Source organism: Leuciscus leuciscus (genome assembly GCF_965113295.1).
Source record: "Leuciscus leuciscus genome assembly, chromosome: 10".
Taxonomy (NCBI): domain Eukaryota; kingdom Metazoa; phylum Chordata; class Actinopteri; order Cypriniformes; family Leuciscidae; genus Leuciscus; species Leuciscus leuciscus.
Genome location: NC_138734.1, coordinates 39,702,695 through 39,723,867, shown reverse-complemented (window position 1 = coordinate 39,723,867; position 21,173 = coordinate 39,702,695). Strand labels below are relative to the sequence as shown.

General features: G+C 37.0%; 2 protein-coding genes across 12 annotated transcripts in view; both read right to left on the bottom strand.

Annotated features, from left to right (window-relative positions):
• The window catches only part of cd82b (CD82 molecule b), a 25,499-nt gene extending 11,113 nt beyond the window's left edge, over nucleotides 1–14,386 (bottom strand). The window contains exons 1-4 of one of the 2 annotated variants that reach the window (XM_082182626.1): nucleotides 14,227–14,386; nucleotides 7,526–7,598; nucleotides 6,089–6,161; nucleotides 407–531 (exon numbers count right to left, since the gene is read on the bottom strand). In XM_082182626.1, the coding sequence (XP_082038752.1) occupies nucleotides 407–531; nucleotides 6,089–6,161; nucleotides 7,526–7,588 (261 nt within the window). In that variant the 5' untranslated portion in view covers nucleotides 7,589–7,598; nucleotides 14,227–14,386. The remainder of the gene's footprint in view (nucleotides 1–406; nucleotides 532–6,088; nucleotides 6,162–7,525; nucleotides 7,599–14,226) is intronic. The other variant, XM_082182627.1, reaches the window with a different exon arrangement.
• A 3,499-nt stretch (nucleotides 14,387–17,885) lies between these two features.
• tp53i11b (tumor protein p53 inducible protein 11b) overlaps nucleotides 17,886–21,173 on the bottom strand; it is a 56,220-nt gene continuing 52,932 nt past the window's right edge. For all 10 annotated transcript variants that reach the window (XM_082182643.1, XM_082182640.1, XM_082182648.1 and 7 more), the window contains one exon: nucleotides 17,886–19,952. In XM_082182643.1, coding sequence (XP_082038769.1) covers nucleotides 19,819–19,952 — 134 coding nt within the window. In that variant the 3' untranslated portion in view covers nucleotides 17,886–19,818. The remainder of the gene's footprint in view (nucleotides 19,953–21,173) is intronic.

The following is a 21,173-nucleotide window of genomic DNA, read 5'->3' as shown; positions in this document are numbered from 1 at the left end:
TGAATGGTCCAGTGCTCAAAGTTGTTAAAGCTATTAACAGACTGTACAATTTTATTTTATGAATAATTTATAACGGATTTTAATATAGTTACAAAAAATGATCACTTAATGCAAATGTTGCTATAACTGAATATGGTTAGAAGCGAAATATAATCTATATAAATAGCCCAGAGAACAGAATTAGCTGGCTCTAGTAGTCAGCAGTTATTTATATATAAATAAATATGCAAAATAAAAAAATAAAATATAAAGTTAAATTCAAATAAACCACAATTGGCTGGCTTTGATGTAGTCAGCAGTTATTTATATATAAATATGCAAAATAAAATAATGAAATTAAATCATATCAAATGAAATGAATAAATAAATAATACAAGACTCTAAAACTCTCTCTATAATTACTCACCAGTCCGAGAAGGCATCGGATCTCATAAATGGCACCGATGCAGCCCAGGAAACCCATGACCATGGACAGAGATCCAATCCCAATCAAGATGTAGGCGCCAACTTTCAGCGTTGTGGAGGACTCATCTGCATAAACACAGAAGACACCAGTCACACTCTCCGACAAGGTCAACAAGTTAAAAGAACACTTATTATTCGATTTCACACCATAAACCTCACTTGCAAATAACAGCCATTATCTAATGTTTAAACTGTCATGATGCTGCAGATGTGGGTTTTGCACAGGAGTGGAGAGGCTGAAAATGAAACTGAGTTTAGAGGGTGGTGTATGGCAGATTTTAGACACAGCTACACATTAGTCTTGCTTTAGGCTCAGCAACTAAATGCAGCAAGTTCAGATGTATGCAGAGGAAGAAGTCTCTGACACGAAAATACTGTCGAAAAAAAAAAAAGCTGTTAGTGCAACAAGCAAAAAATTCCATTGCACTTCACCATATAAAAATTTGTAAACAATGGATGCAGGTCTCATTGTTACCTAGACGTACGCAAACTTGAGAGAGAGATGAGAGAGAGAAAATAAACGGCCGAACCAACTCACTATCACCACTATTGGTGTGGCGAACACCCTCATAACACAGTGAGCAAACCTTCTCCGCTTCTACAGTGGCTCAGCATATGAAAGTAATTTAAAATTATTGCGTGGAAAATTGTCATCATGCATTTTCTCTCAATCTATTATTAAAGTTGGCGCTGAGCTGTGGTGCTCATTTGAGTAGCAGGTTGTTCTTGCTATCCTTGGCTACGTACAAATCAGTAGCTTTAGAGTAATTAAAGACATGAAACTAGCAGTCAAGAGAGCGGAAAATAACGTCCCTCCAAAGAGAGAGCATGTCCCTCCTGCAATTCAAAGCAGAAACGAGTTTAGCTGCTCGGTAGTTGTTCGGGATGATTCTTTCAAAGATAGACAAGGCAAAGACATGTGGCCTGTGGCTCTGAAGAACCATCGAGTTTTCTGTGACCACGTTTGTATCCTGCTTGTATTTCACCACAAAAACATTTGTTTCTCTAGCATGCGAGGGCTGGCAATTTAACATTTTGATTTAGTGCAATTAATTGTATATATGGGGGAAAAAAGACACTTTTTGTAATGTCATTCGTTTGTATACAAGTGTTGTATGTAATTTTTTTGACTGCACTAAAGCATAAAAATACCATATGTTTGCCGAGATCTAGGAAACATGCTATGTTCAAATACAAAAAACAATGCTGAGGCCATTTATTCAACTTTGAAATGTGTGTTCTGTGTCGGGATGTCTGTATGATCCCACTGCCAATTTACCCAATAGTATTTCGACACCCTGGGTTGCCAGTTTTTCGGAAAACACAGCGTATTGCAGCCATTGAAGCCAGAAAACGATCTGAGACAAAGATTGCAGATTCTACCCAACCTAAAATGCCTTGGCAATAAAAACATTGCAAATGTATACAACAGCTGATTAACTTATAGTGTAAGGCTCGTCACTTTCCATTGTCAATTGCACTCGTAACTGTTGCGCGCCATCAATCTGGCAACCCACGCGAGAAAGTCAGAGGAGGGGAAACCACCCTCTCAAATATTTTGAATTTGGACTGTAGTACCCATTACAACCACAATCTGACAATATAACATACTGCACCTTTAATTTATTTTTCTTTATTCTTAAAAAAAAAAAAAATTATCAGCATATCATGCAATTATTGTTTTGAACTTTCATCCAATCTTCAGTCCGAATTAATTTATCCCTGACTTCTTACATGCATCCATCCGAAACGTTGAGGTGATGTTGTCCTTGTATGACCTTAAAAAGCAAAACCGTGACATCACACGTTTGTGACAGAAAACTATTTTGTTTTATAAACTGAGAATAATAAATGGTCTGTAGATTACCTCTCAAACCAAAGCAAGAATTCTGCGTCACAATTCTAAACACATGTTTCCTGCCTAGCGCGTAACATCTGTCTGAGGGTAAATTTGAAGTTTCCAAGACCTCAGTGTGCGCTTGCTCATAGTTGCTGTGATGATCTCAAGGTACTATGGCAAACACCTCTGTATATCAGCAGAAATTCCGTCCCAGCAGCATTTACCACTGGAAAAACAATCATGGACCCTTTCAAGCACCATTTACATGCCACGAATGGAAAATATAACAAAAATGTAAAAAGAAATTGTCCTTAACTTTAAAGAACAAGTATTTATTGGCTTGTTGTATTTGTATTTGATTTGTATTTAAGGTTGTGTTCAGGTTTGGCAGGATTGCTTCGATTAAAACAAGCTCTGGTGTGATTGCTCTGTTAGAGTGTTTCAATTGAACAAGTGTGAACGCTGCCGTCTGAACCCAGGCCCGCACCAAACAAGTGGAAAGATGGGTCTCAGTCCACTTCCAAACAAACTCTGGTGATGTTCGAATGAAATATGAACACAGCAAGGACCAAAGACATGTAAACCAAAAACAGGATGTGATGCCACAAGATTAAAAGGGACAGACCCTAAAAAATACAGAATGCTCAAGGACACATGGTTGCACTACCATTACAGTTTGGTACAGGCATCGGATCTACCGTCTCCTTGCAGCAGGCCAAGAGAAACTAACTACAAATGTAAACACAGCCAAACATGTACAACTTACCAGTTGAAAATGTATTTACGTACCAGCCTCCGAGGCTTCAAACAATCAAACATTGACTCATGCTGTAACATGTTTCAGGTATTGAGTCATATTATAGCTGTATAACTTCATTGCACAAATTAATGAGCTATATGAAAAAGAAGTAAAACCTTTAATTGAAAAATAGGGATGATAATGATACAATTCCCCAAGACTCCCTTTTATAGCCATGCGGTTGTGTGGAAGTCTATTAAAAAAAAACCTGGGAGAAAAAAAAAAAAAAAAAAAAAATACAACTGAGATCAGAGAAACACACCTTCCCGTTATTTTCGAACTCAATAGGGCCTTAAACCACAGACTAACAAAGTCAACAAACAAATAGTCCAGTCATTTTATGAAGAAAGGTTGAACAAATTGCAACAGAAGCAAACTCAACTGATTTTGTATCCTCAATATGTCCTGAGTAAGAAAAAAACAAAAAAAAAACAGAAGAATCCCATTAGGGGAAAGTTTCCCAAATATAGCCTATTCATACGCCTATTCATTCTTTTTCTCATGTGAATAGGGTAAAATTTTTAACGTTTAGATATCACCATGAAAATTACTGAGTTGATTACTTAAATCAAGACAAACAAAAAATGTATAACAAGTTTTTTGAAATTTTTTGTTAACATGGACAAACGGTGCATAATCTAATTACGTATATGCTAATTTGCATAAATACCACAACAGATCTAAACATTGGGTATAGCCAGGATAAAATGTCTTGTTGAATCTTGTTGACATATAACAGTAAAATACTTAATGTTAAGGTCTGAATGGAACCCATTTAGGCTACCCATGAGCTACCCATGTTGTGGTATTTATGCAAATTAGCACATACGTAATTAGATTATGCACTGTTTGTCCATGTTAACAAAAAAATTCAAACAACTTGTAATACATTTTTTGTTTGTCTTGATTTAAGTAATCAACTCAGTAATTTTCATGGTGATATCTAAAGGTTCAATTTTTTACCCTATTCACTTAAGAAAAATAATGAGTAGGCGTATGAATAGGCTATATTTGGGTCTTTTTCGAAATTTTCCCCTAATGGGATTCTTCTGGGTTTTTTTTTTCCTTACTCAGGACATATTGAGGATACAAAACCAGTTGAGTTTGCTTCTGTTGCAATTTGTTCAAGGTTGACCCCCATTTTGGCTTAAAATGACTGGACTAAAACTCCTTGTGCGGCACAGTGTGGGAGTGACCACCAATGGGACCCTACAGTAAAACAGAGGACTACTGGACCACGTGTTAGCAGAAAGACAAGGTCAGAGTTAAGGGTCCCCGAGTGTGAGGATATCCTAAGATATTCCCTGCTATCTCCAGAGGAACCGCTGATTCAGAAAAACAATGTTTCCAAAAATGGTCCCAATAACAGAGACTCCAGCGCGGTGATATCTGGAGACACTGAAAAAGACAAAGTGAGTGGAAAGGATGGTGGTGTGACCAGCTTGGCAAACGTTTTTGGAGCTTGTCAGCTTCACATAAATATTCCCCTGCTGTAATTTGTTTAACCGAGCATGTGCTATATATAGACTTCTCTAAACCTCCATGATCTTGACTGAGGGAACTTGGCTTGGTCGGTCTTATGAAAATATTTTATTTTAATGTCTATTTTTTAAAGTTTTCTTTAGCAATGGTGTGAAAAAAATAACTTTTAGCTTAAAGGGATACTTCACCCAAAAATGAAAATTCTGTCATCATTTACTCACCATCACATCTTTCTTATGTGGAACACAAAATATGATATTTTGAAGAATGTTGGTAACCAAGCAGGTGCCCATTGACTTTAATTGTTTAGACAAAAAATAAATAAATGACAACTCTGTTTCACAGAGGACAGGAATGACATGAGGGTGAGTGAATGATGACAGCATTATTAGTATTTTTTGGTAAACTTTCCCTTTAAAAATGGAGTAAAGTCCCTTTAAGTCCCTTTACTCAGCGGCCATCTTTGAAACACCTTTTGGGCTACAATTTCAGTGATGGGGAAGCTATTTAATATTTAATCTATTTAATCTCTCTTCCCTTATTTTGCAAACTTTCGCTCTCTGTTTAATTGAGCATCAGATGGTTTAGTAAACCTGTGTGTGTGTATAAACACAGAGTGCAGTGTGGGAGAGGGGTTTGTGGAAAACTTGGTTAATAAAAAAATTTAAAAAACGCCAAGCTCACGAATAACAGCTGCTTTTACTGTGCATTCCCATGAATATCAAATAAACACCAGTTTGAACTCATTGTTCTGACTCAATGAATACGGTTTACTGTCTGTCCAACAATAGGACACATAAAAAGAGAAGAGACACAGAGCCAGAATATATACTACCATTCAAAAGTTCAGTCAGGGCTGATAAGATATTAAAAATGTTTTTGAAAGAAGTGTCTTATGCTCACAATTGGATCAAAAATACAGTAAAAACAGCAATATTGTGAAATATTATTACAATTTAAAAAAACTGTTTTCATTTTAAATCTAATTTTATTATGCAATTTTTTCCTGTGATGCAAAGCACATCTTCAGTGTCACATGATCCTTCAAAATTCATTCTAATATGCTGATTTGCTGCTCAAGAAACTGCTTAATTTTTAGATTTTTCTTTCTTCAGGAAATAGAAACATTATAAATGTCTTAACCGTCACTTTTGGTTAAATGAATGCATCCGTGCTGAAACAAGTATTTTGCCAAGTATAAAAACACCTTACTGTTTACACACAGTTTAGTTATGAACTGAAGTGACTCCTTAAAATATTCAAACCCACATTTTGAGAGCAAATGTGAACAGAACTGCAATGGACCTAAAGTACTGATGCAATACTGTGAGAAAAATAATAAAAAATGTTTTCTCAGTATATGCTTCCATTACAAACCAGGAACTTTCCATTTCTGACCAATAGCAGCCTGGAAGATGCAAACGGTTTAAATAAGACGTACTCTCAGAGACACGATTACATACATCAGAACAGGAAATTATGTTACTGTTTTTTGTACTTACGCAAAACCATGATGAAACTCTGATTATCCAGCATGACCCATAGTCCAAAGCCCATGATTACAGCTCCAAAAATCTACAGGGCAAAAGAAACATGCATGAACAAACAAACACGACGAACATGTTGCATGAGCATTTGTCTCCTTCTGGACCCGTTTGGTTCCTCATAGCTTGATCTTAGTTTGAACTGTGACAGGATTATGGATGAGAACACTGACTGTGCTTCCATTAACATACCCCAGATAATTGCTAAAGAGAGACAGCAACTCTCCACAGAACTGAGTTCTCATGCATTCCGGCCACAAAGTTCAAAACTAATGGATCCAAGGTGTCCTCTAAATGAACTGGATCAGAGATGTTTAATTTGAGTCTGGCGTCTTCTATGCCACTGTGGAGAGGGAAGCCGTAAAACACCAGGCTACTGTACAATTAAAGGGCCTTCAGGAGGGAGAATCAGAGACACACACACTTCTCATTAGCCTTTGACCCTTTATAACATGTCTAGCTGAAGGTTGCAGTAATGCAACAGAGATCAGAGCCCTGCTTCCTCACTGAGCTTAAACTATTTCCTAACAGGGATTTCCAAAACATCACACTGCTGGGTATTTTAGTTTTTTTCCCAATAATAATGCAAATACATGTAAAATGTCATGCGAAATGGTAAACTTTTCTACATGTCACATATGGACGATGGCAAAAAATTTTTTTTGCAAATTAATATTTATTTATTTATTTATCCTCTAATTAAAAAGTTTAAACTCAAATTAAATGAATATTTTACAAGGAACCCTCTCATTTGGTACATTACTATAATTTTAGAGGTTAAAATTAACAAAACAGCCAAAACTACAACGGCTGTACAATTTTCAGTTATAATAATTACACTCAAATAAAAATTGTAGGTAGTTTTTCTAAACTTACATATATAATTAACAATAAATAAGCTCCTCTAGTGTTTTTTCACTCGGGTGATTTTAAACAATCAGCTGATAGCCGATAATGGAAATAATTGCTTTTATCTGCCAATACAGATTATTGGTTGATGCATCCCTAATAAATAAAAGTTACAAATACTTCCAAATGATTAAAAAGTCTGACTTAAAACATCTTATTCTTGGTTTCTTCAAAAGATGACTTTTAGTTCCAACACTGTTTGTTATTAATAACTTCCATAGAATGATAATTTGAGTTTTAAAATTGAAGTTTAAGCAAAAAGCGTTATGTGGTCAATGGGCAAAAACTTCTTTATGCATAAATATTTACATTTTCTTCCAGATTTCCCAAAAGGCTCCATTTTAACTACACACTCTCAATAGTAACTCTCCGTTTCAACCTGCATTGGCTCATGGTAGACCTGAAGACCAGAGCTAATGACAGGGAGCCACATGACTCAGAGTTCCTGCTGAGACAGAATGAAGGTGTAGGAGTGTGGACACTTACAAAGAAGAGGAGGTTGAACAAGAACAGGAAGTACTTGGTGGCGGCTACGCATCCTTTCCCCATGACTGCTGCTCTGTAAAAGAGAGGAAAATCATCAAAACTCAGAGAAATGAAGAACACCAGTGCTATGGAGACCAGTTATGGACATGACAAAGATCATTAGAGAGTTTCTCTAAATAAACAGAGCGTTAAAATAAGCTGTAGGTGTAATGTCTAATCTCTCACTGATGGAAAGAGGAAACAAAACATCTGTTCAATAAATCACAGCTGCAATGGGGTGGTCGTTTAGTTTCAGTTCCACCTATGATATTTAATATAGCTCTAAAGAAATTAGCTTTCCATTTTTTTTTTAGGGTTTCTAATTAAGTTTCTAGTGCAATGAATTACACTACATCACAATAGTAACCCACACTGGTTGGAAACATATTGCAGCGTTTTATTGTTTGTGTTTCTGACACATGTCGGAGAATCGAACAAAGGTATACAGTAATTATACCGGTGTTCAAATAAGGATAATCCACAATTAAATCATCAAAAGACTTTTCTTTTTGGACAAATAATCTCATGATATAGCCTAATTTATTCTCAACTGGTGGGTTTGAAGGTCCAAAAGTGGGAACTTATCCATTTTGAAAAGGAGGAGAAAACCTTTTCCATAGCCTATCTTTTGTTGTTGATGTCAAAACCTTCATGTTCAACTTCCCGGAATTTCGTGTACAATGGTAAACTGTGTTTTATACTGCAATTAATATTCTATTCATCATAGGCCCTGTTTACATCTGATATTAAAGATGCGTTTTGGTCGATCGGATCACACGTAGACGAGGGAGACACATTGCCGTTAACTCTTGGTGTCTCTTTTGTCCACTTTTCCCATTTCTTTAAGGGGAGGGTCTATGGGCGGGTAAATGTATGGGCCTTCTTTCAATCTAATGGATGAAATAAGCTCACGCTTATTTACATATGAGCGCAACCAGAGATGACGGAAAAACACACGGAGAGCATCAGCTTTAGTTTCTGGTCTGACAGCCACAAGACAAAAACAAGTGTGTGTTAGAAATCAGGAATGGTGAGAGCACGTTTTTCATCTTCAAACCAAATTTGGGTCTTCGGCCGACAAAGTTTAAATCCCGTCTGGCTTCCCATAATATTAATAGGCGTCTTTTGTAGTGGTTCGAACACATTCAACCACATGAGCGTTTACACTACGAAAGCAATCCGGTCGAATGTGTTTTCGACTACCTATGGAAGTGGCCGAGAGTGACAAGCTCAAAAGTTTTAGACCCCGTTTACTCCTGTATTTAGCGTCGCCCGCATGTGGTTGGATTGACAAAATACCAGGGGCCGTATTCACAAAGAATTTTAAGGCTAAAAGTAGCTCCTAACTGGCGAATTTAGGAGCAACTCCTAAAAATAATGGGCGTGTCACTCGTAACTTTAGGACTCCTAATTTTTTTGACTAAGAGTAATTCACGAAGCATTTTAGCCCTAAAAGTAGCACCTAAGCCTGGGAGAGCTTAAAAGAAGTCGAGAGGACTCCTAACTCACTAAAACCTATTCACAAACCGCTTTTTGTGGCATTTCACGTTGCGATGTTTTGAAATGCGTATGCGGCGGCAACAGGAGCTTCCAATCGCGAGGGAACAATTTTGCATTGTAGGCATAACTAGGGACCATAACGCCACCAACAACAACCAAAACTAGGCTACTCATTGCATGTAAACTAATTGTAACATTTCATTGTGAATCAAATTAAAATGTTCTTCTCTTTGCAAATGTAGGCAGAGGCATATAGTGACAGATTAATTCAATAATGTTGCAAAGATAATATTGCATCAATCCATACGTTTCATTAGGCTACTAGGCTATTTGTTTTGCCTTACTCTTTATTCATTTAGGCTATTTATTCAGTTATTCATCATCTTCCGTCCTTCGCACTACTTGTGTAGCGCACGCATTCTCAGACCTGTCACCTGTCACTCATCATCGTAGGGGAGGTGTTTGGAATCATTCCCGCGTTACAATCATCAGCCAATCAAGGTGGTCACTTCAGTCAAGCTCGTGCATGAGTAATGACGTCATCCATAGCAACGAAGACTCGCTCTTAGTTTAGGAGTTGTAATTTTTAAGAGAAAACTCCTAGCTAAAATCTTTTAGTGCGATTTAGGAGTACTCCTAGTGGTAAGATAAAATGCTTTGTGAATACGGCCCCAGGTGTAAACAGGGCCATAATATTAATACGTTTCGATGTTTGATTCTTAAAACACTTTTCCTGAAGCAAACAGTAGCAGAACTACTGACTTAAACCAAACCACCGGAGCAATCTTGACATTTATGATTTAAAGGGCGTAACGAAATTGATCTTAAAAACATTTGCGCTCTCTTCAAAGTTTCTCCCTGAACATCTATGAAGACCGTGGGAATAAAGTGTGAGATTTCTGTGAGGAGGATTCAAAAATGTAACCATGAGTGCATGACATTTTCATTTCTCACTTGGACTGTTTCTTTTACACACACACAATCCAGTAACCCAGAGTAATAAGCAATATATCAGGATATGAAGCCAGAGAGTCAGAGAGCCAAGCTTCCTTGGCTTCATCTCTTAGAAGTACTCCAGGGAGCTATAAACCAGAGTCTGGATTTTTCTGCGCTGAATGCAGTCTTTTTCTCCATTTTATTCATTTACAAAGGGGAGTTCAGAGGAATAACAACACAGCCAATCTCTTTCCACTGGTAAAACACTGTACTACACAAGATTTGCCTTTCTCTTATTCTTCAACCTTCAGCAGTTTAGCCTGAGAAAACAATCAGAAAAATATGCAAGGGGAAGTATAAACGGCGATGAATGCAAGTTTCATCAGGTTTCAGATGATTTGACTTTCTATTCAGCATTTTACAGTGTTAAAAACTCAAAACGATTCACATTGACAAAACCCTGCAGCAGTCATCAGAGTCCTCAGATCCCTCAGCCACAAGTACAATCCCATTTAAAAGGCCAATTACATTCTCTCTCAGGATTAGCACCACTTCGGCTGCAGGAAGGCTTTGCTATCTGGAAGCTGAGACACCCCTTCATCTATTTCCTTTAATAATCTCTACAGTCATTGTCAGCTGCAGTGTACTGTGCAGATGTCTCCTTTCTACGGTCCGTCACAAACATCCCCTCCATTATACAATGATGGCATGCTCCCCCATTACATACAATAGACAAAAGCTGTCTTATCCTAGGATTTTTAGCACAACACAAAGGGGTATCTGAACACACCCAAGCAAGCTTTACATTGAAGATGTTAAATACTATTGATCACATGACCAGAAATGTAATCCAGGATAATCGTTATGGACAAATAAGTTCCTCTAGCTAGAGTTCTTTGACTGTTATTCATTTGACAAAGAATTTGACAGAGCTTTAGTTCAGTTTAGCTTAGTTTTTAAACGTGTGCATTTTGAAGAGAAAACTGTATTTGTTTAATTACATCAGTATTTGATATCTGTCAGCAATCATACACTATTCTGGGTGGATGCCAAGAGCATGCATAACAGAACTATACATGTTTCATTTTTGGTGTTCTTTCCGTAAGAAACAGTTCAAACATTAGTTACCGATTTAGGCTGATCCAAAAGACCCAAATTACTAGCCAAGGTCTACTAATTCACCCCTTCTGGGTCACACAAGAAACTATTTTTGCATAACCCTATGATTTGGCCCCAGCCAACATCTTTTATGCTCTAAGGGCATTCCTATGGCAACCATAATTGAGGCAGTGTGAATGCTCCACTTAAGAGGGGAAACAGTCTCACGCCCCAGTTACCCATGAGTGTCCCCCTCTCACCCCTCAATCAGGAAGAAGGTCGAGCCGTAGCTAAACGAGAGCCGGGTCTTCGCCAGCCACATCACAAGCATTACAATCATAGAAGGGGAAACAATTATCTACTACACCATCAACTAAATTTCCTGTGCTATATTCATCAACACATGTTAGTTATCCAACTACATCATTCTCTGCAAAAATATCACAAAGCAGCCTCCCACAGTTTCAGGGGGTTGGAGTGTCTGTTGAACATTTCTGACTCATTAAGGAACTTCTTATTGATGCACTTTTAGGGCGTGTTCACACGCATGTTTGGTTCCATTAAAACAAACTCTGGATCGATCGCTCTGATAGTGTGGTTCACTAATGAGGTTACATACACAGAGTCTGAAAAACACTCGTGCAATATAGGACTTTCCTTTTATAGTCGCAATGAAACGGAAGTTGTCACATATCTCGATATTGTGACGTACATCTAAGTGTAACCAATCATCGACTTCGGTTGTTGACTGGATATTTAAATGTGGCCGTTGTACTCAAAAGTGGAGGCAGATGAACACGAGTGGACTAAATGATTGGAGAAGTCTGGCATACGTCACCAGAGAGAAATCTAACGTTTAAACTGGAAGATCGAATTATGGCCTTTTGATTAAAAATTACAAGGTTACATGAAATCAAACCTGACAATTATTGCAGTATTTATTATAAATGATTTATCTGTGAACGTCATTATTTTATTTTTTATTCATGTGCCCTCATAATCTTTAATAATAAAAAAAACTTCCCCTCCCTCTTGCAACAACATCTCTCTCTGATGATGCGTTTAATGGCGCGAGGGCGGGGCAACCTGTCAATCACATGAAATCAACCAATAGCAAACCACAACCATCCAATCCATTACAGATGAACAAAATCAAGTTTCTTGTTCGAGAAGCTGTTTCACTCGGATGTGTCACAATAGGGAGGAAAAGAATATCGCAATTTACGTTTCATGCAGACATTAAACACCTTATAACTACGCCTACAAGAAATCGGAATTGGAAAATGACATTTTATTGAATGCTACATGTTCAAATGCAGTGTGCACTACCACCATGCAAGCAAAGTTACAACTGGTTTGCAAAAAGAAATGTTTTTCCACATTAAATCTTTTTTTAGAAAGCCCCCAAACCTAAATTTCCCTTATGAAAAAGAGCTGCCTATTAAGTTTCTACTGCAGGCCTGTCTTGGCAAAGGCAGCTCTCAACACACACAGTGGCATCCCATTTTTAGCTGGCTCCAAGAGCAGGAGTTTTCCAGCAAGGGAAAGTCGAAGTAAAAGAAGAGGAACATCTGTATCCTGGCTCTCTCTCTCTCAGTGGGCTCATTCCAGTCTAAGACACATCCCGGGAGGTCTGCCAACCCTTAACCTTTTAAGGACCTGAAGCAGCATCTAGTACTTAGCCCAAACTATATTCTGACCTATTTTCACATCTGTGTTTTCATTTTCAATCTGAAACCGTTCTGACTGCAAACCTGTGCCTCTAAAAATCCCACAGCATGTTTATTAAATGTTAATGTTTTGCTGTCAGTTTCTTTGGTCAGGACAAGTAAGGCCATGTCAGAGCAACAGTTTGAAGATAATCTTGTTAAACAGGTTACCTCATGTCAATATGTAATATGATAATGATACATCTGGTTTCATGGCACAAATATTTGTATTTAACTCCTTCAGTACTGAGATGTGTCACCCCATTAACTTCCATAGTATTTTTTCCCCCCATAATATGGAAGTCAATGGGGCCCGTCAACTGTTTTGTTACACATATTCCACAAAATATCTTCTTTTGTGTTCAGCAGAAGAAACACATTCATACAGGTTTGGAACAACTTGTGAGTAAATGTAAACCATCCCTTTAATGGTTAATTTGAACATAAGATCAGAAACGTATTTTACTTGGCAAACGCGTGGCAAACTTTGTGTATATTTGATGTGTGTTTTGCGTAGCCCTAACAGTGACAAATCTCAGTACTCAAGGTAGACTATATAGAGTTAACAACAAATATTTGTGCCTTTATGTGTTATTATTCTGAAAATAAATATAGGCCCATTGGTTTTATCAAACTTGCTTAGCAAGATCCTCTTCAACTTTTTGCTTGCAAAGTGTTCAAAATAGATAGTTTACTTCAGAGAAAACTTATTTTATAAGGCATTTAAGTTATTGCGTTATTGTGGTCGTCTCAATGGCATATAAAGTGTCTCAATTCACCTATACACACACAGCTAATACAAAGAATAGTCACTAATATTTATAAATAAATACTAGTACCTAATGGAATAGATAAAAAAAACAAGAACAAGTAACGTTAGCATGAAAATAGATAGCCTACTATTAAGGATTAAACATTAAAACGGCTTGCCATACTACACGCCACTACTAGAACGCTCCTTTAAAACCAGTTGTCTCGATGCTCACTATTTCAAAGTAGACAACTTGTTGATTATCATTAACTTCCTTATTTCAAAACATGCCAAATCATCTTTAAAATCTTGCGAAACCTCAGCTGCAATGCATTGGCTCACGTGTGAACGAAGTGAATGTGTGAGTTGAGTCCATTCAGATTGTAAGTTACACAGTAACGCCGCGAAAATGGTGAAACTGCCAGTGCCACATCAGCGACGATTTAAAGCCACATAACAACAAAGAAAAAGCACTTCTCCAAATAGTTTCACAGAACTAACGTTAGTTTACTAATACCATGATAGAAAACGCAAATAAGGTACAAAGTTCACCAGAGCCTTATTTACAACCTTTAGATTCACATATTGGCACGCCATCAGTAACTTAACTTAAATAACTTTGTTTACGCTCTGTACTGTCATTTTAGATGCAAGGGAAACTCATTTACCTCTTTTGTGTTAAGTCGCAAGGGAGATCCGTTGAGCAGATGTCAGTGAGTTCGTGTCGCTACTGGAGTCTGAACAAAAAGAAGAGAGCAAGAAGCATGAGAAGAAACCAAACCACTCTTTAACCCTTACTGCGCGTGCCCGGACTAACGTTAACTGACTGAACATCAAGCACCACCGAGACTAGTTTCCGCCAGAGTCAGAACTCTGCCATTATCACTGCTTATTGTGCAATACTGTAAAATTAATAATTGATTTTAAAAAAAAACAAGAAAAAAAAAACGATATCTTTCAAAAATTGCAAAAAGTTTTCAGGACCGTTCTGTCTATTAATTACGTTTTTATGACAGAGTTGGTAAATTCCACGTTTCCTCCCTTTTTATTGTGGTAACTGTTTTTCCACAGAAACAGGATGGATATAAAATCGCATCGTTAACACCTTTTCTTTTCAAGGCTAATTTTATAGCTAGCATTTTATGTATCTTAAAGGGGTAGTTCACCCAAAAATGAAAATTATGTAATCATTTATTCACTCACCCTCAAGTTGTTCTAAACCTGTATGAGTATCTTTCTTCTGCTGAACACAAAAGAAGGATATTTTGAAGAATGTTGGTAACCATACAGTTTTTTTTATAGTATTTTATTTCCTACTATGGCTTCTGTCAAGTGTCTGGTCACTGACATTCTTCAAAACAGAAAGACATTCATACACGTTTGGAACAACTTGAGGGTGAAAATGATGACAGAATTTTTCATTTTTGGGTGAACTATCCCATGAAATGACATATTATATAGGCCTATGGCATTTAAGTTTAAGGATTACACCAGTTATACCAAACTGTCACTGAATGCATCTTCCCAAAAATGTTATTTCAAACACCGCATTAATGTACTTTCTACTTACAAGAGCTTGAGGGAGTCTTTACCCTTCATCTGATGAATTCTGACCACATTATTGTTACAATGCGACTGAACAGTAATAGAGTTGTATTGACAATACTGCCCTCCTCAGGTCAAAAGTGGGAAAATCTGTGTTTTTTTGGCACATTTCACTGATCATATCATCAGCACATGGGAAAGTGTGAATAGGTACAAGTCAGGTGAAATCACTCTATGGTTCTGATTGGATTATGAGAGCATTATAATTGCTTTAAAAGGAGGGAAAAGGAGCTTCTAATCAATGTGTTCTCCAATAGTTACCTCTTAATAAAGACATCCAGCCATCATTGCTTTCCAAAATCGATTTTCTGGAGAAGAAATGGTGAGAAGGCTATCATGAGTCCTGTGTCGTGCCGACAGTAAAGCGTCCTGAGATCGTTCATGTGTGGGGGCGCTTTTCATCCAAGGGAGCGCCTCTCTCAATATTCAGCCAAAAAAAACTAAAACAAAAAAACACCCAGGAATAAAGAATGAAATCAAAACATCCTGTAAGAGCAACTTCTTCCAACGCTCCAGGAGCAATTTGGTGATGATCCGTGAATTTTCCAGCATGATAGAGCACCATTTCACAAGACAAGAGTCTTTGCATAGAAAAAATTGATCAGTGGCCAGGCAACTCACTGGATCTTAATCCCATTGTTAGGGGGTAACAGTTTAGGACCCAAGGACCAGATGTTTGAAAGAAGACCCGGAGTCAGAATTATAATAAATTGAAGAAAAGTTTTACTGAAGATAGTTTGCAGTTTCATCAGCAGAAGTTCAGCTTCAAGACTCACACAGGAGTTCGTAGGCCGCCCCGCTTACAGTTACAAAGATCACAACAGTTATACAACACACACACACACACACACACACACACACACACACACACACACACACACACACACACACACACACTCACTCACAGCAGTTATACCCTACACCAAGGTCTAAGCTACGTCCTTGCTTCAGGTTGCAGTTTCTGATTGGCTAAGAACACATATAGTCTAAGCAAATTTCCACACACGGATAGATAGGTGAGGATGTCGCCATTAGTCAAGATAGTTGTCGCACCGCACGACTTCTAGATTTAGGTCTGCGGTGACCTCGGAGGTCGGAGAAAGGCGTCTTCGGGTCTGTTGTTGCATGCCGAAGTGTCCCATAGCTCCTATACAAGACCTGCACAGAACATCCAGGTTTCTCCAAGGTTGAAGAGGGCCTGAGCCAACTATCATAAGGACAAACTACCAAAACATACTTATAATACATTCCCTCCTCAGGAAGAAGCTATTCAGAAACTATTCACTTTAGTTTCTAGAGAAATACACATGAAAGAGGTACAACTCTGTAAATCAGGTGAAGTCACGTATAGTTGGACCCCTGTAACCTCAACTCGTCTGCTAAAAACAAATATATAGACAACACATGTTGAGGGTCACATCTAAGCAGCTGGTTAACAATCACAGCAAACATATGATTAAAAGTATCTTTGAATCACTCATTGAATATAGAAATGATTCATGTAGAAATGCTTATCTTTGATTATTAATCACTCATTACACATTGAAGCAGCAGTGGATTTCAGTCCACTCCCTTCACCACAGAGAAGCTGTGTAGAGAAGTCCTCACAAGGCGAGTGGACAAGCAGAAGCCCTCAAATTATGATCAACTCTCAGCACTAATAAGGTCAACACTGTAAATATGCACTCTTTGCATATTGAATGTTTTTGCCAAAAGGTTTGTGTGTATGTGTTTGAATTTACAATGTTTTGTCTGAAGACTGTCCTGTAACTATGTATGACTGCTATGGCAAAAACAATTTCCCCTCAGGGATTAATAAAGTACAGTATTGTGGTAATAAAAACTTAAGTTAACATGGGGCAGCTCCAGTCGACATGTGATGGTGTCTCATCTCTTATGAACACTATCACTGGGAATAAGGTCTCTAGCAGTGATCAGACTGACTCCAGACAATGCCTTCGAATATGCTTCAATCATAGAGTTGATTGACAATCAGAGTACAAGAGTTTTTATAGAATTCATTACATTTTTCTCCAGGATGAATGGTTCTTCATATGCATACATTTCTGTTACTAGGTAAAAGCAAATTTTGATTTCTTGGTTACTTCAGCTTGTTGCTCAAGTCATGAGGTTATATATTTAGATATTCAGACAGCTGTTTAGTTTTCTTTCCTCTTTTACACACACTGAATTTGGCTCAAGTGTTGTTGGAGACTTTTAGCTTTCAAAAGCATATAAATGTTAATCCTGCAGAAAAGAGAATGTTAGTTATGATTAATTAAAAATGAACTCCACAGTATGTATGCATCTATCCATCCAATCCATCCATCTATCCATCTATCTGTGTCTGTCTATCTGTGTCTGTCTATCTGTGTCTGTCTGTCTGTCTGTCTAACCAACTTTTGGCCATGGCTGTAGATTATGAGTAAATATTTATATTAAAAAAAAACTCAATGATAATACATTAAAGATATGCAATACTAATAATAAAGTTTCTGGAGCTGTATTTTCTGAAAAATGTATAATAATTTTAATATGTTACAAAGTGCTACAATCATTACAATTAACCTTTTTAATTCAGCAAAGACCTGATTGAGACCATAGTAGGTCTCTTTTGCTTTTGGTAATAGTTCAAGATTCCAGTTGTGTATGGCAATAAGCTAAAGCTAGAGTGAGGTGGAAGCTCATTATCCAGCAACAACAAAAGACCTTGAGTGACAGATGTAATAAACGTACATTTTCTTTATTCCAAAAAGATAACGATGCAGTTCCATAACAATAACATTTCTCAATAAAATATTTACACACACATTTTAAAAGTACATTAACATCCCTTCAGAGGCATTACGTATTACCATTCGTCAGACAGCTGAAGCCACTAGCAGCTTACTGGATATTTCTAATAGCATGGCAACACAATTCTCATCTGGAGACGTGAATAACCAATGATTCATGTTTGCCATTTGCCATCATCATATTTAGCGAGAGCTTGCATTTTAATGAGAGGAACAGAACACACAGTAACAGCCGTGCCTATTCTGAACTACTAGCTAGGATTAGTTTGTTTCTGTGTCAAAGACATTATATTCTCAGGACAGTAAGAGGAGATTTGAGCTATGAACCTGTTCGCGAGTAAAGACAACGAAGAGACTAAATCAAACTGGGTTGTGAAAGAAAAGCTGAACTTCTTTGTCACACATTTTGAGCCATGTTTAAGCTTAATGTGAAAACCTAATTAAACCTAAGAAAGAGGAACTGCTACTTTTGTCCACATGTACTCAAACAAACTCCACTGAAGCTCTATCACATACAGTGTGGAAACGACCATCAAGCATGGCACTCAACATTTAACAGAAATTTCTTGCAAAAAAATATTGCTTCCTATCCAATCAACATTTTTCCAATATCCAAGTTATGCTCTTAAAGTTATAAAATGCTTCCAATTCTATTATGCTTTTAGCGGAAGATGTCACCGTTGTAACTAATGGACAAAAAAAATAATAATAGCAAATACACACAAGGCAGCAAACGTGTAATTACACACACACACGCCTCATTTTGATTTTGCAGTTTGTCTCAGCAGAACTCGCACAATGACTGAACAACTCAGACAATAAACATGCAAGTGATTCCACAAACCTAACCTACTGTATGCAAAGACGTCCGGGCAGGCCAATAAATAAGCAACTGGAAAACTGAAAATCAGAATATAGTTCTTTTGAGGAATACAAACAAATGGCAGTGTGCCCGACATGTGGAACGCTTGTGCAGTTTAGCATAATAAGGCAATATTAGGGAGACGTGAGGGAAAATACTGCTACATTGCTTGTTTAAATTAATGAAACATGCCATTGTGCTACAAAACCATATTCTGTGGCGTTACTACTAAAAGAAAAAGGCCTTTCTTGTTCATATGCACTTCGAAATCTTGATGAAAATGAACATGACAGTAAGAAAAATGAACAAAGTTCCTGAAACAGTGCAACTACGGGAGTTTCAATGCACCAACTAGCTAACCAATCAAACTAACCTGTTGTGTCTCTGTCATCCATAAGGATCATATCATTCCCGTATGAGAACTCATTCCACGCAGAGTAAGTTGTTCCTGGTTCAGTGACACAGCAGACACAGATACACCAACCAGTAACAATGCTTTTACCGCTCAAATACTGAATGACCTGCACGGAAAACACACATTCTAGTGTTTACTAGCCACCCTCACGCACGTCACATGACTACAAGCTCAAAGTCATTGGCATTATTACATGAAATGATTGACAGTTTCGTTGATAACAAAGCTACAGACAATTCCGCCAGCTTTTCCAGCTCGGCTACGGTGTGCAATACTTCACGTGATGAACGCTGAATGAGGAGGGCTACAGTGTGTCAGAAATAAAAATGGAATTCATTTGACCAGATTGTGAGCATTTCCCATAGAAAAAAAAAAAGAAGTTTGCTCTGTAAAGGCAAACTCCTGTGTTGTGTGTAAGTTGAAATTAAAACAAAGGCCTGGTTGCAGTGAGACTCGACGCCAGATGAACAGGTTGATGTTGTTTGACTGTGTCACTGTTCAAAGCTTCAGATGGAAACTCCAGCCCAGCGGCCCGTCACCAGGTGTGTGTGTGTGTGTGTGTGTGTGTGTGTGTGTGGGACTCTCAGATCTTCTTGGGCCGGCGTCCCAGATGGTAGTAGTAGGACAGCGTGACAGTGAGGAAGAATATGCGACTGAGGAGGAGGAGGATGGCAGTGTTTGGCAGGAAGCCCAGTTCCATCAGAGTGACGGAGGTCACTGTAACACAGACAAGAGTACATCATGATCCAAATATCAAGATAGTTTTGAGGAAACACATGGAAAAGGATTATAAATATCACAATGACTAATTATTAGACTTAAGATATTATTCGGTAAGATATTTCAATGTTTTTTGAAAGAAGTCTCTTATGCTCACCAGGGCTGCATTTACTTGATCGGAATACAGAAAAAACTGTAATATTGTAAAATATTTTTTCCAAAATAAAATGTAATTTATTCCTGTGATCAAAGCTGAATTTTCAGCATCATTACTCCAGTCTTCAGTGTCACAAAATCATTCTAATATGTAAAATACTGCTCAATAATTTTTTATTATCAATGTTTAATACAGTTTTTTATAGAAAGTTCAAAAGAACGAAATATTTTTTAAACAATTTTTGTAAGATTATAATTGTCTTCACTGTCACTTTTGATTAATTTAAAGAATCCTTTTCTATATCAATTTCTTTATAAAAAATAAATAAATAAATATTGACCCTAATCTTTTGAAATGCTATGTAGTTCTCTGGAATCCTTGATTCTGATTGGTCAATTGTGGCAGTATATTTGTATAATGACCCCGACCCTTAACCTATTTCATCTTGTCTATTGAAACACATCAGTGTTTTCTGTTTTTGATATTACTCTGTTCTCTTTTTTTCTATCTCAGTGTAATTGGATACATCAGGCATCTCAAAACAATTACTTTTACTGTGTGTAATAAAAACGATATTGGAGGGCAATTTTAATATGCTGTATTTGGTGAACATAAAATTCACTCAAAAGAACTGGAAAGAGACAAAAGGCTGGATGGGAGGAAGACGTTACACTGTTAATAATAATTTTTAAAAAGTGAATAAAGTTAATGAAATAGTTTATTAATATAATTTATAAAGCAAGATAAAAAAACAGATAAATACAACTTTTAATATAAATTTTACAGGGCCATTTATTTATTTATTTATTTGGTAAGTAGTCATGTTATATGTGGAAAACTACAGGAAGTTTATTTGTTGATAATGCTATTGCACTACCATATTTGGGACAACTGCTCAATATAAACAAAATGTTAATATTATAAATAATATATATATATATATATATATATATATATATATATATATATATATATATATATATAATATAATATATGTATATGTGTGTGTGTATGTGTAAATAAATATATATAAATGAGTAAATAAATATATATAAATATAT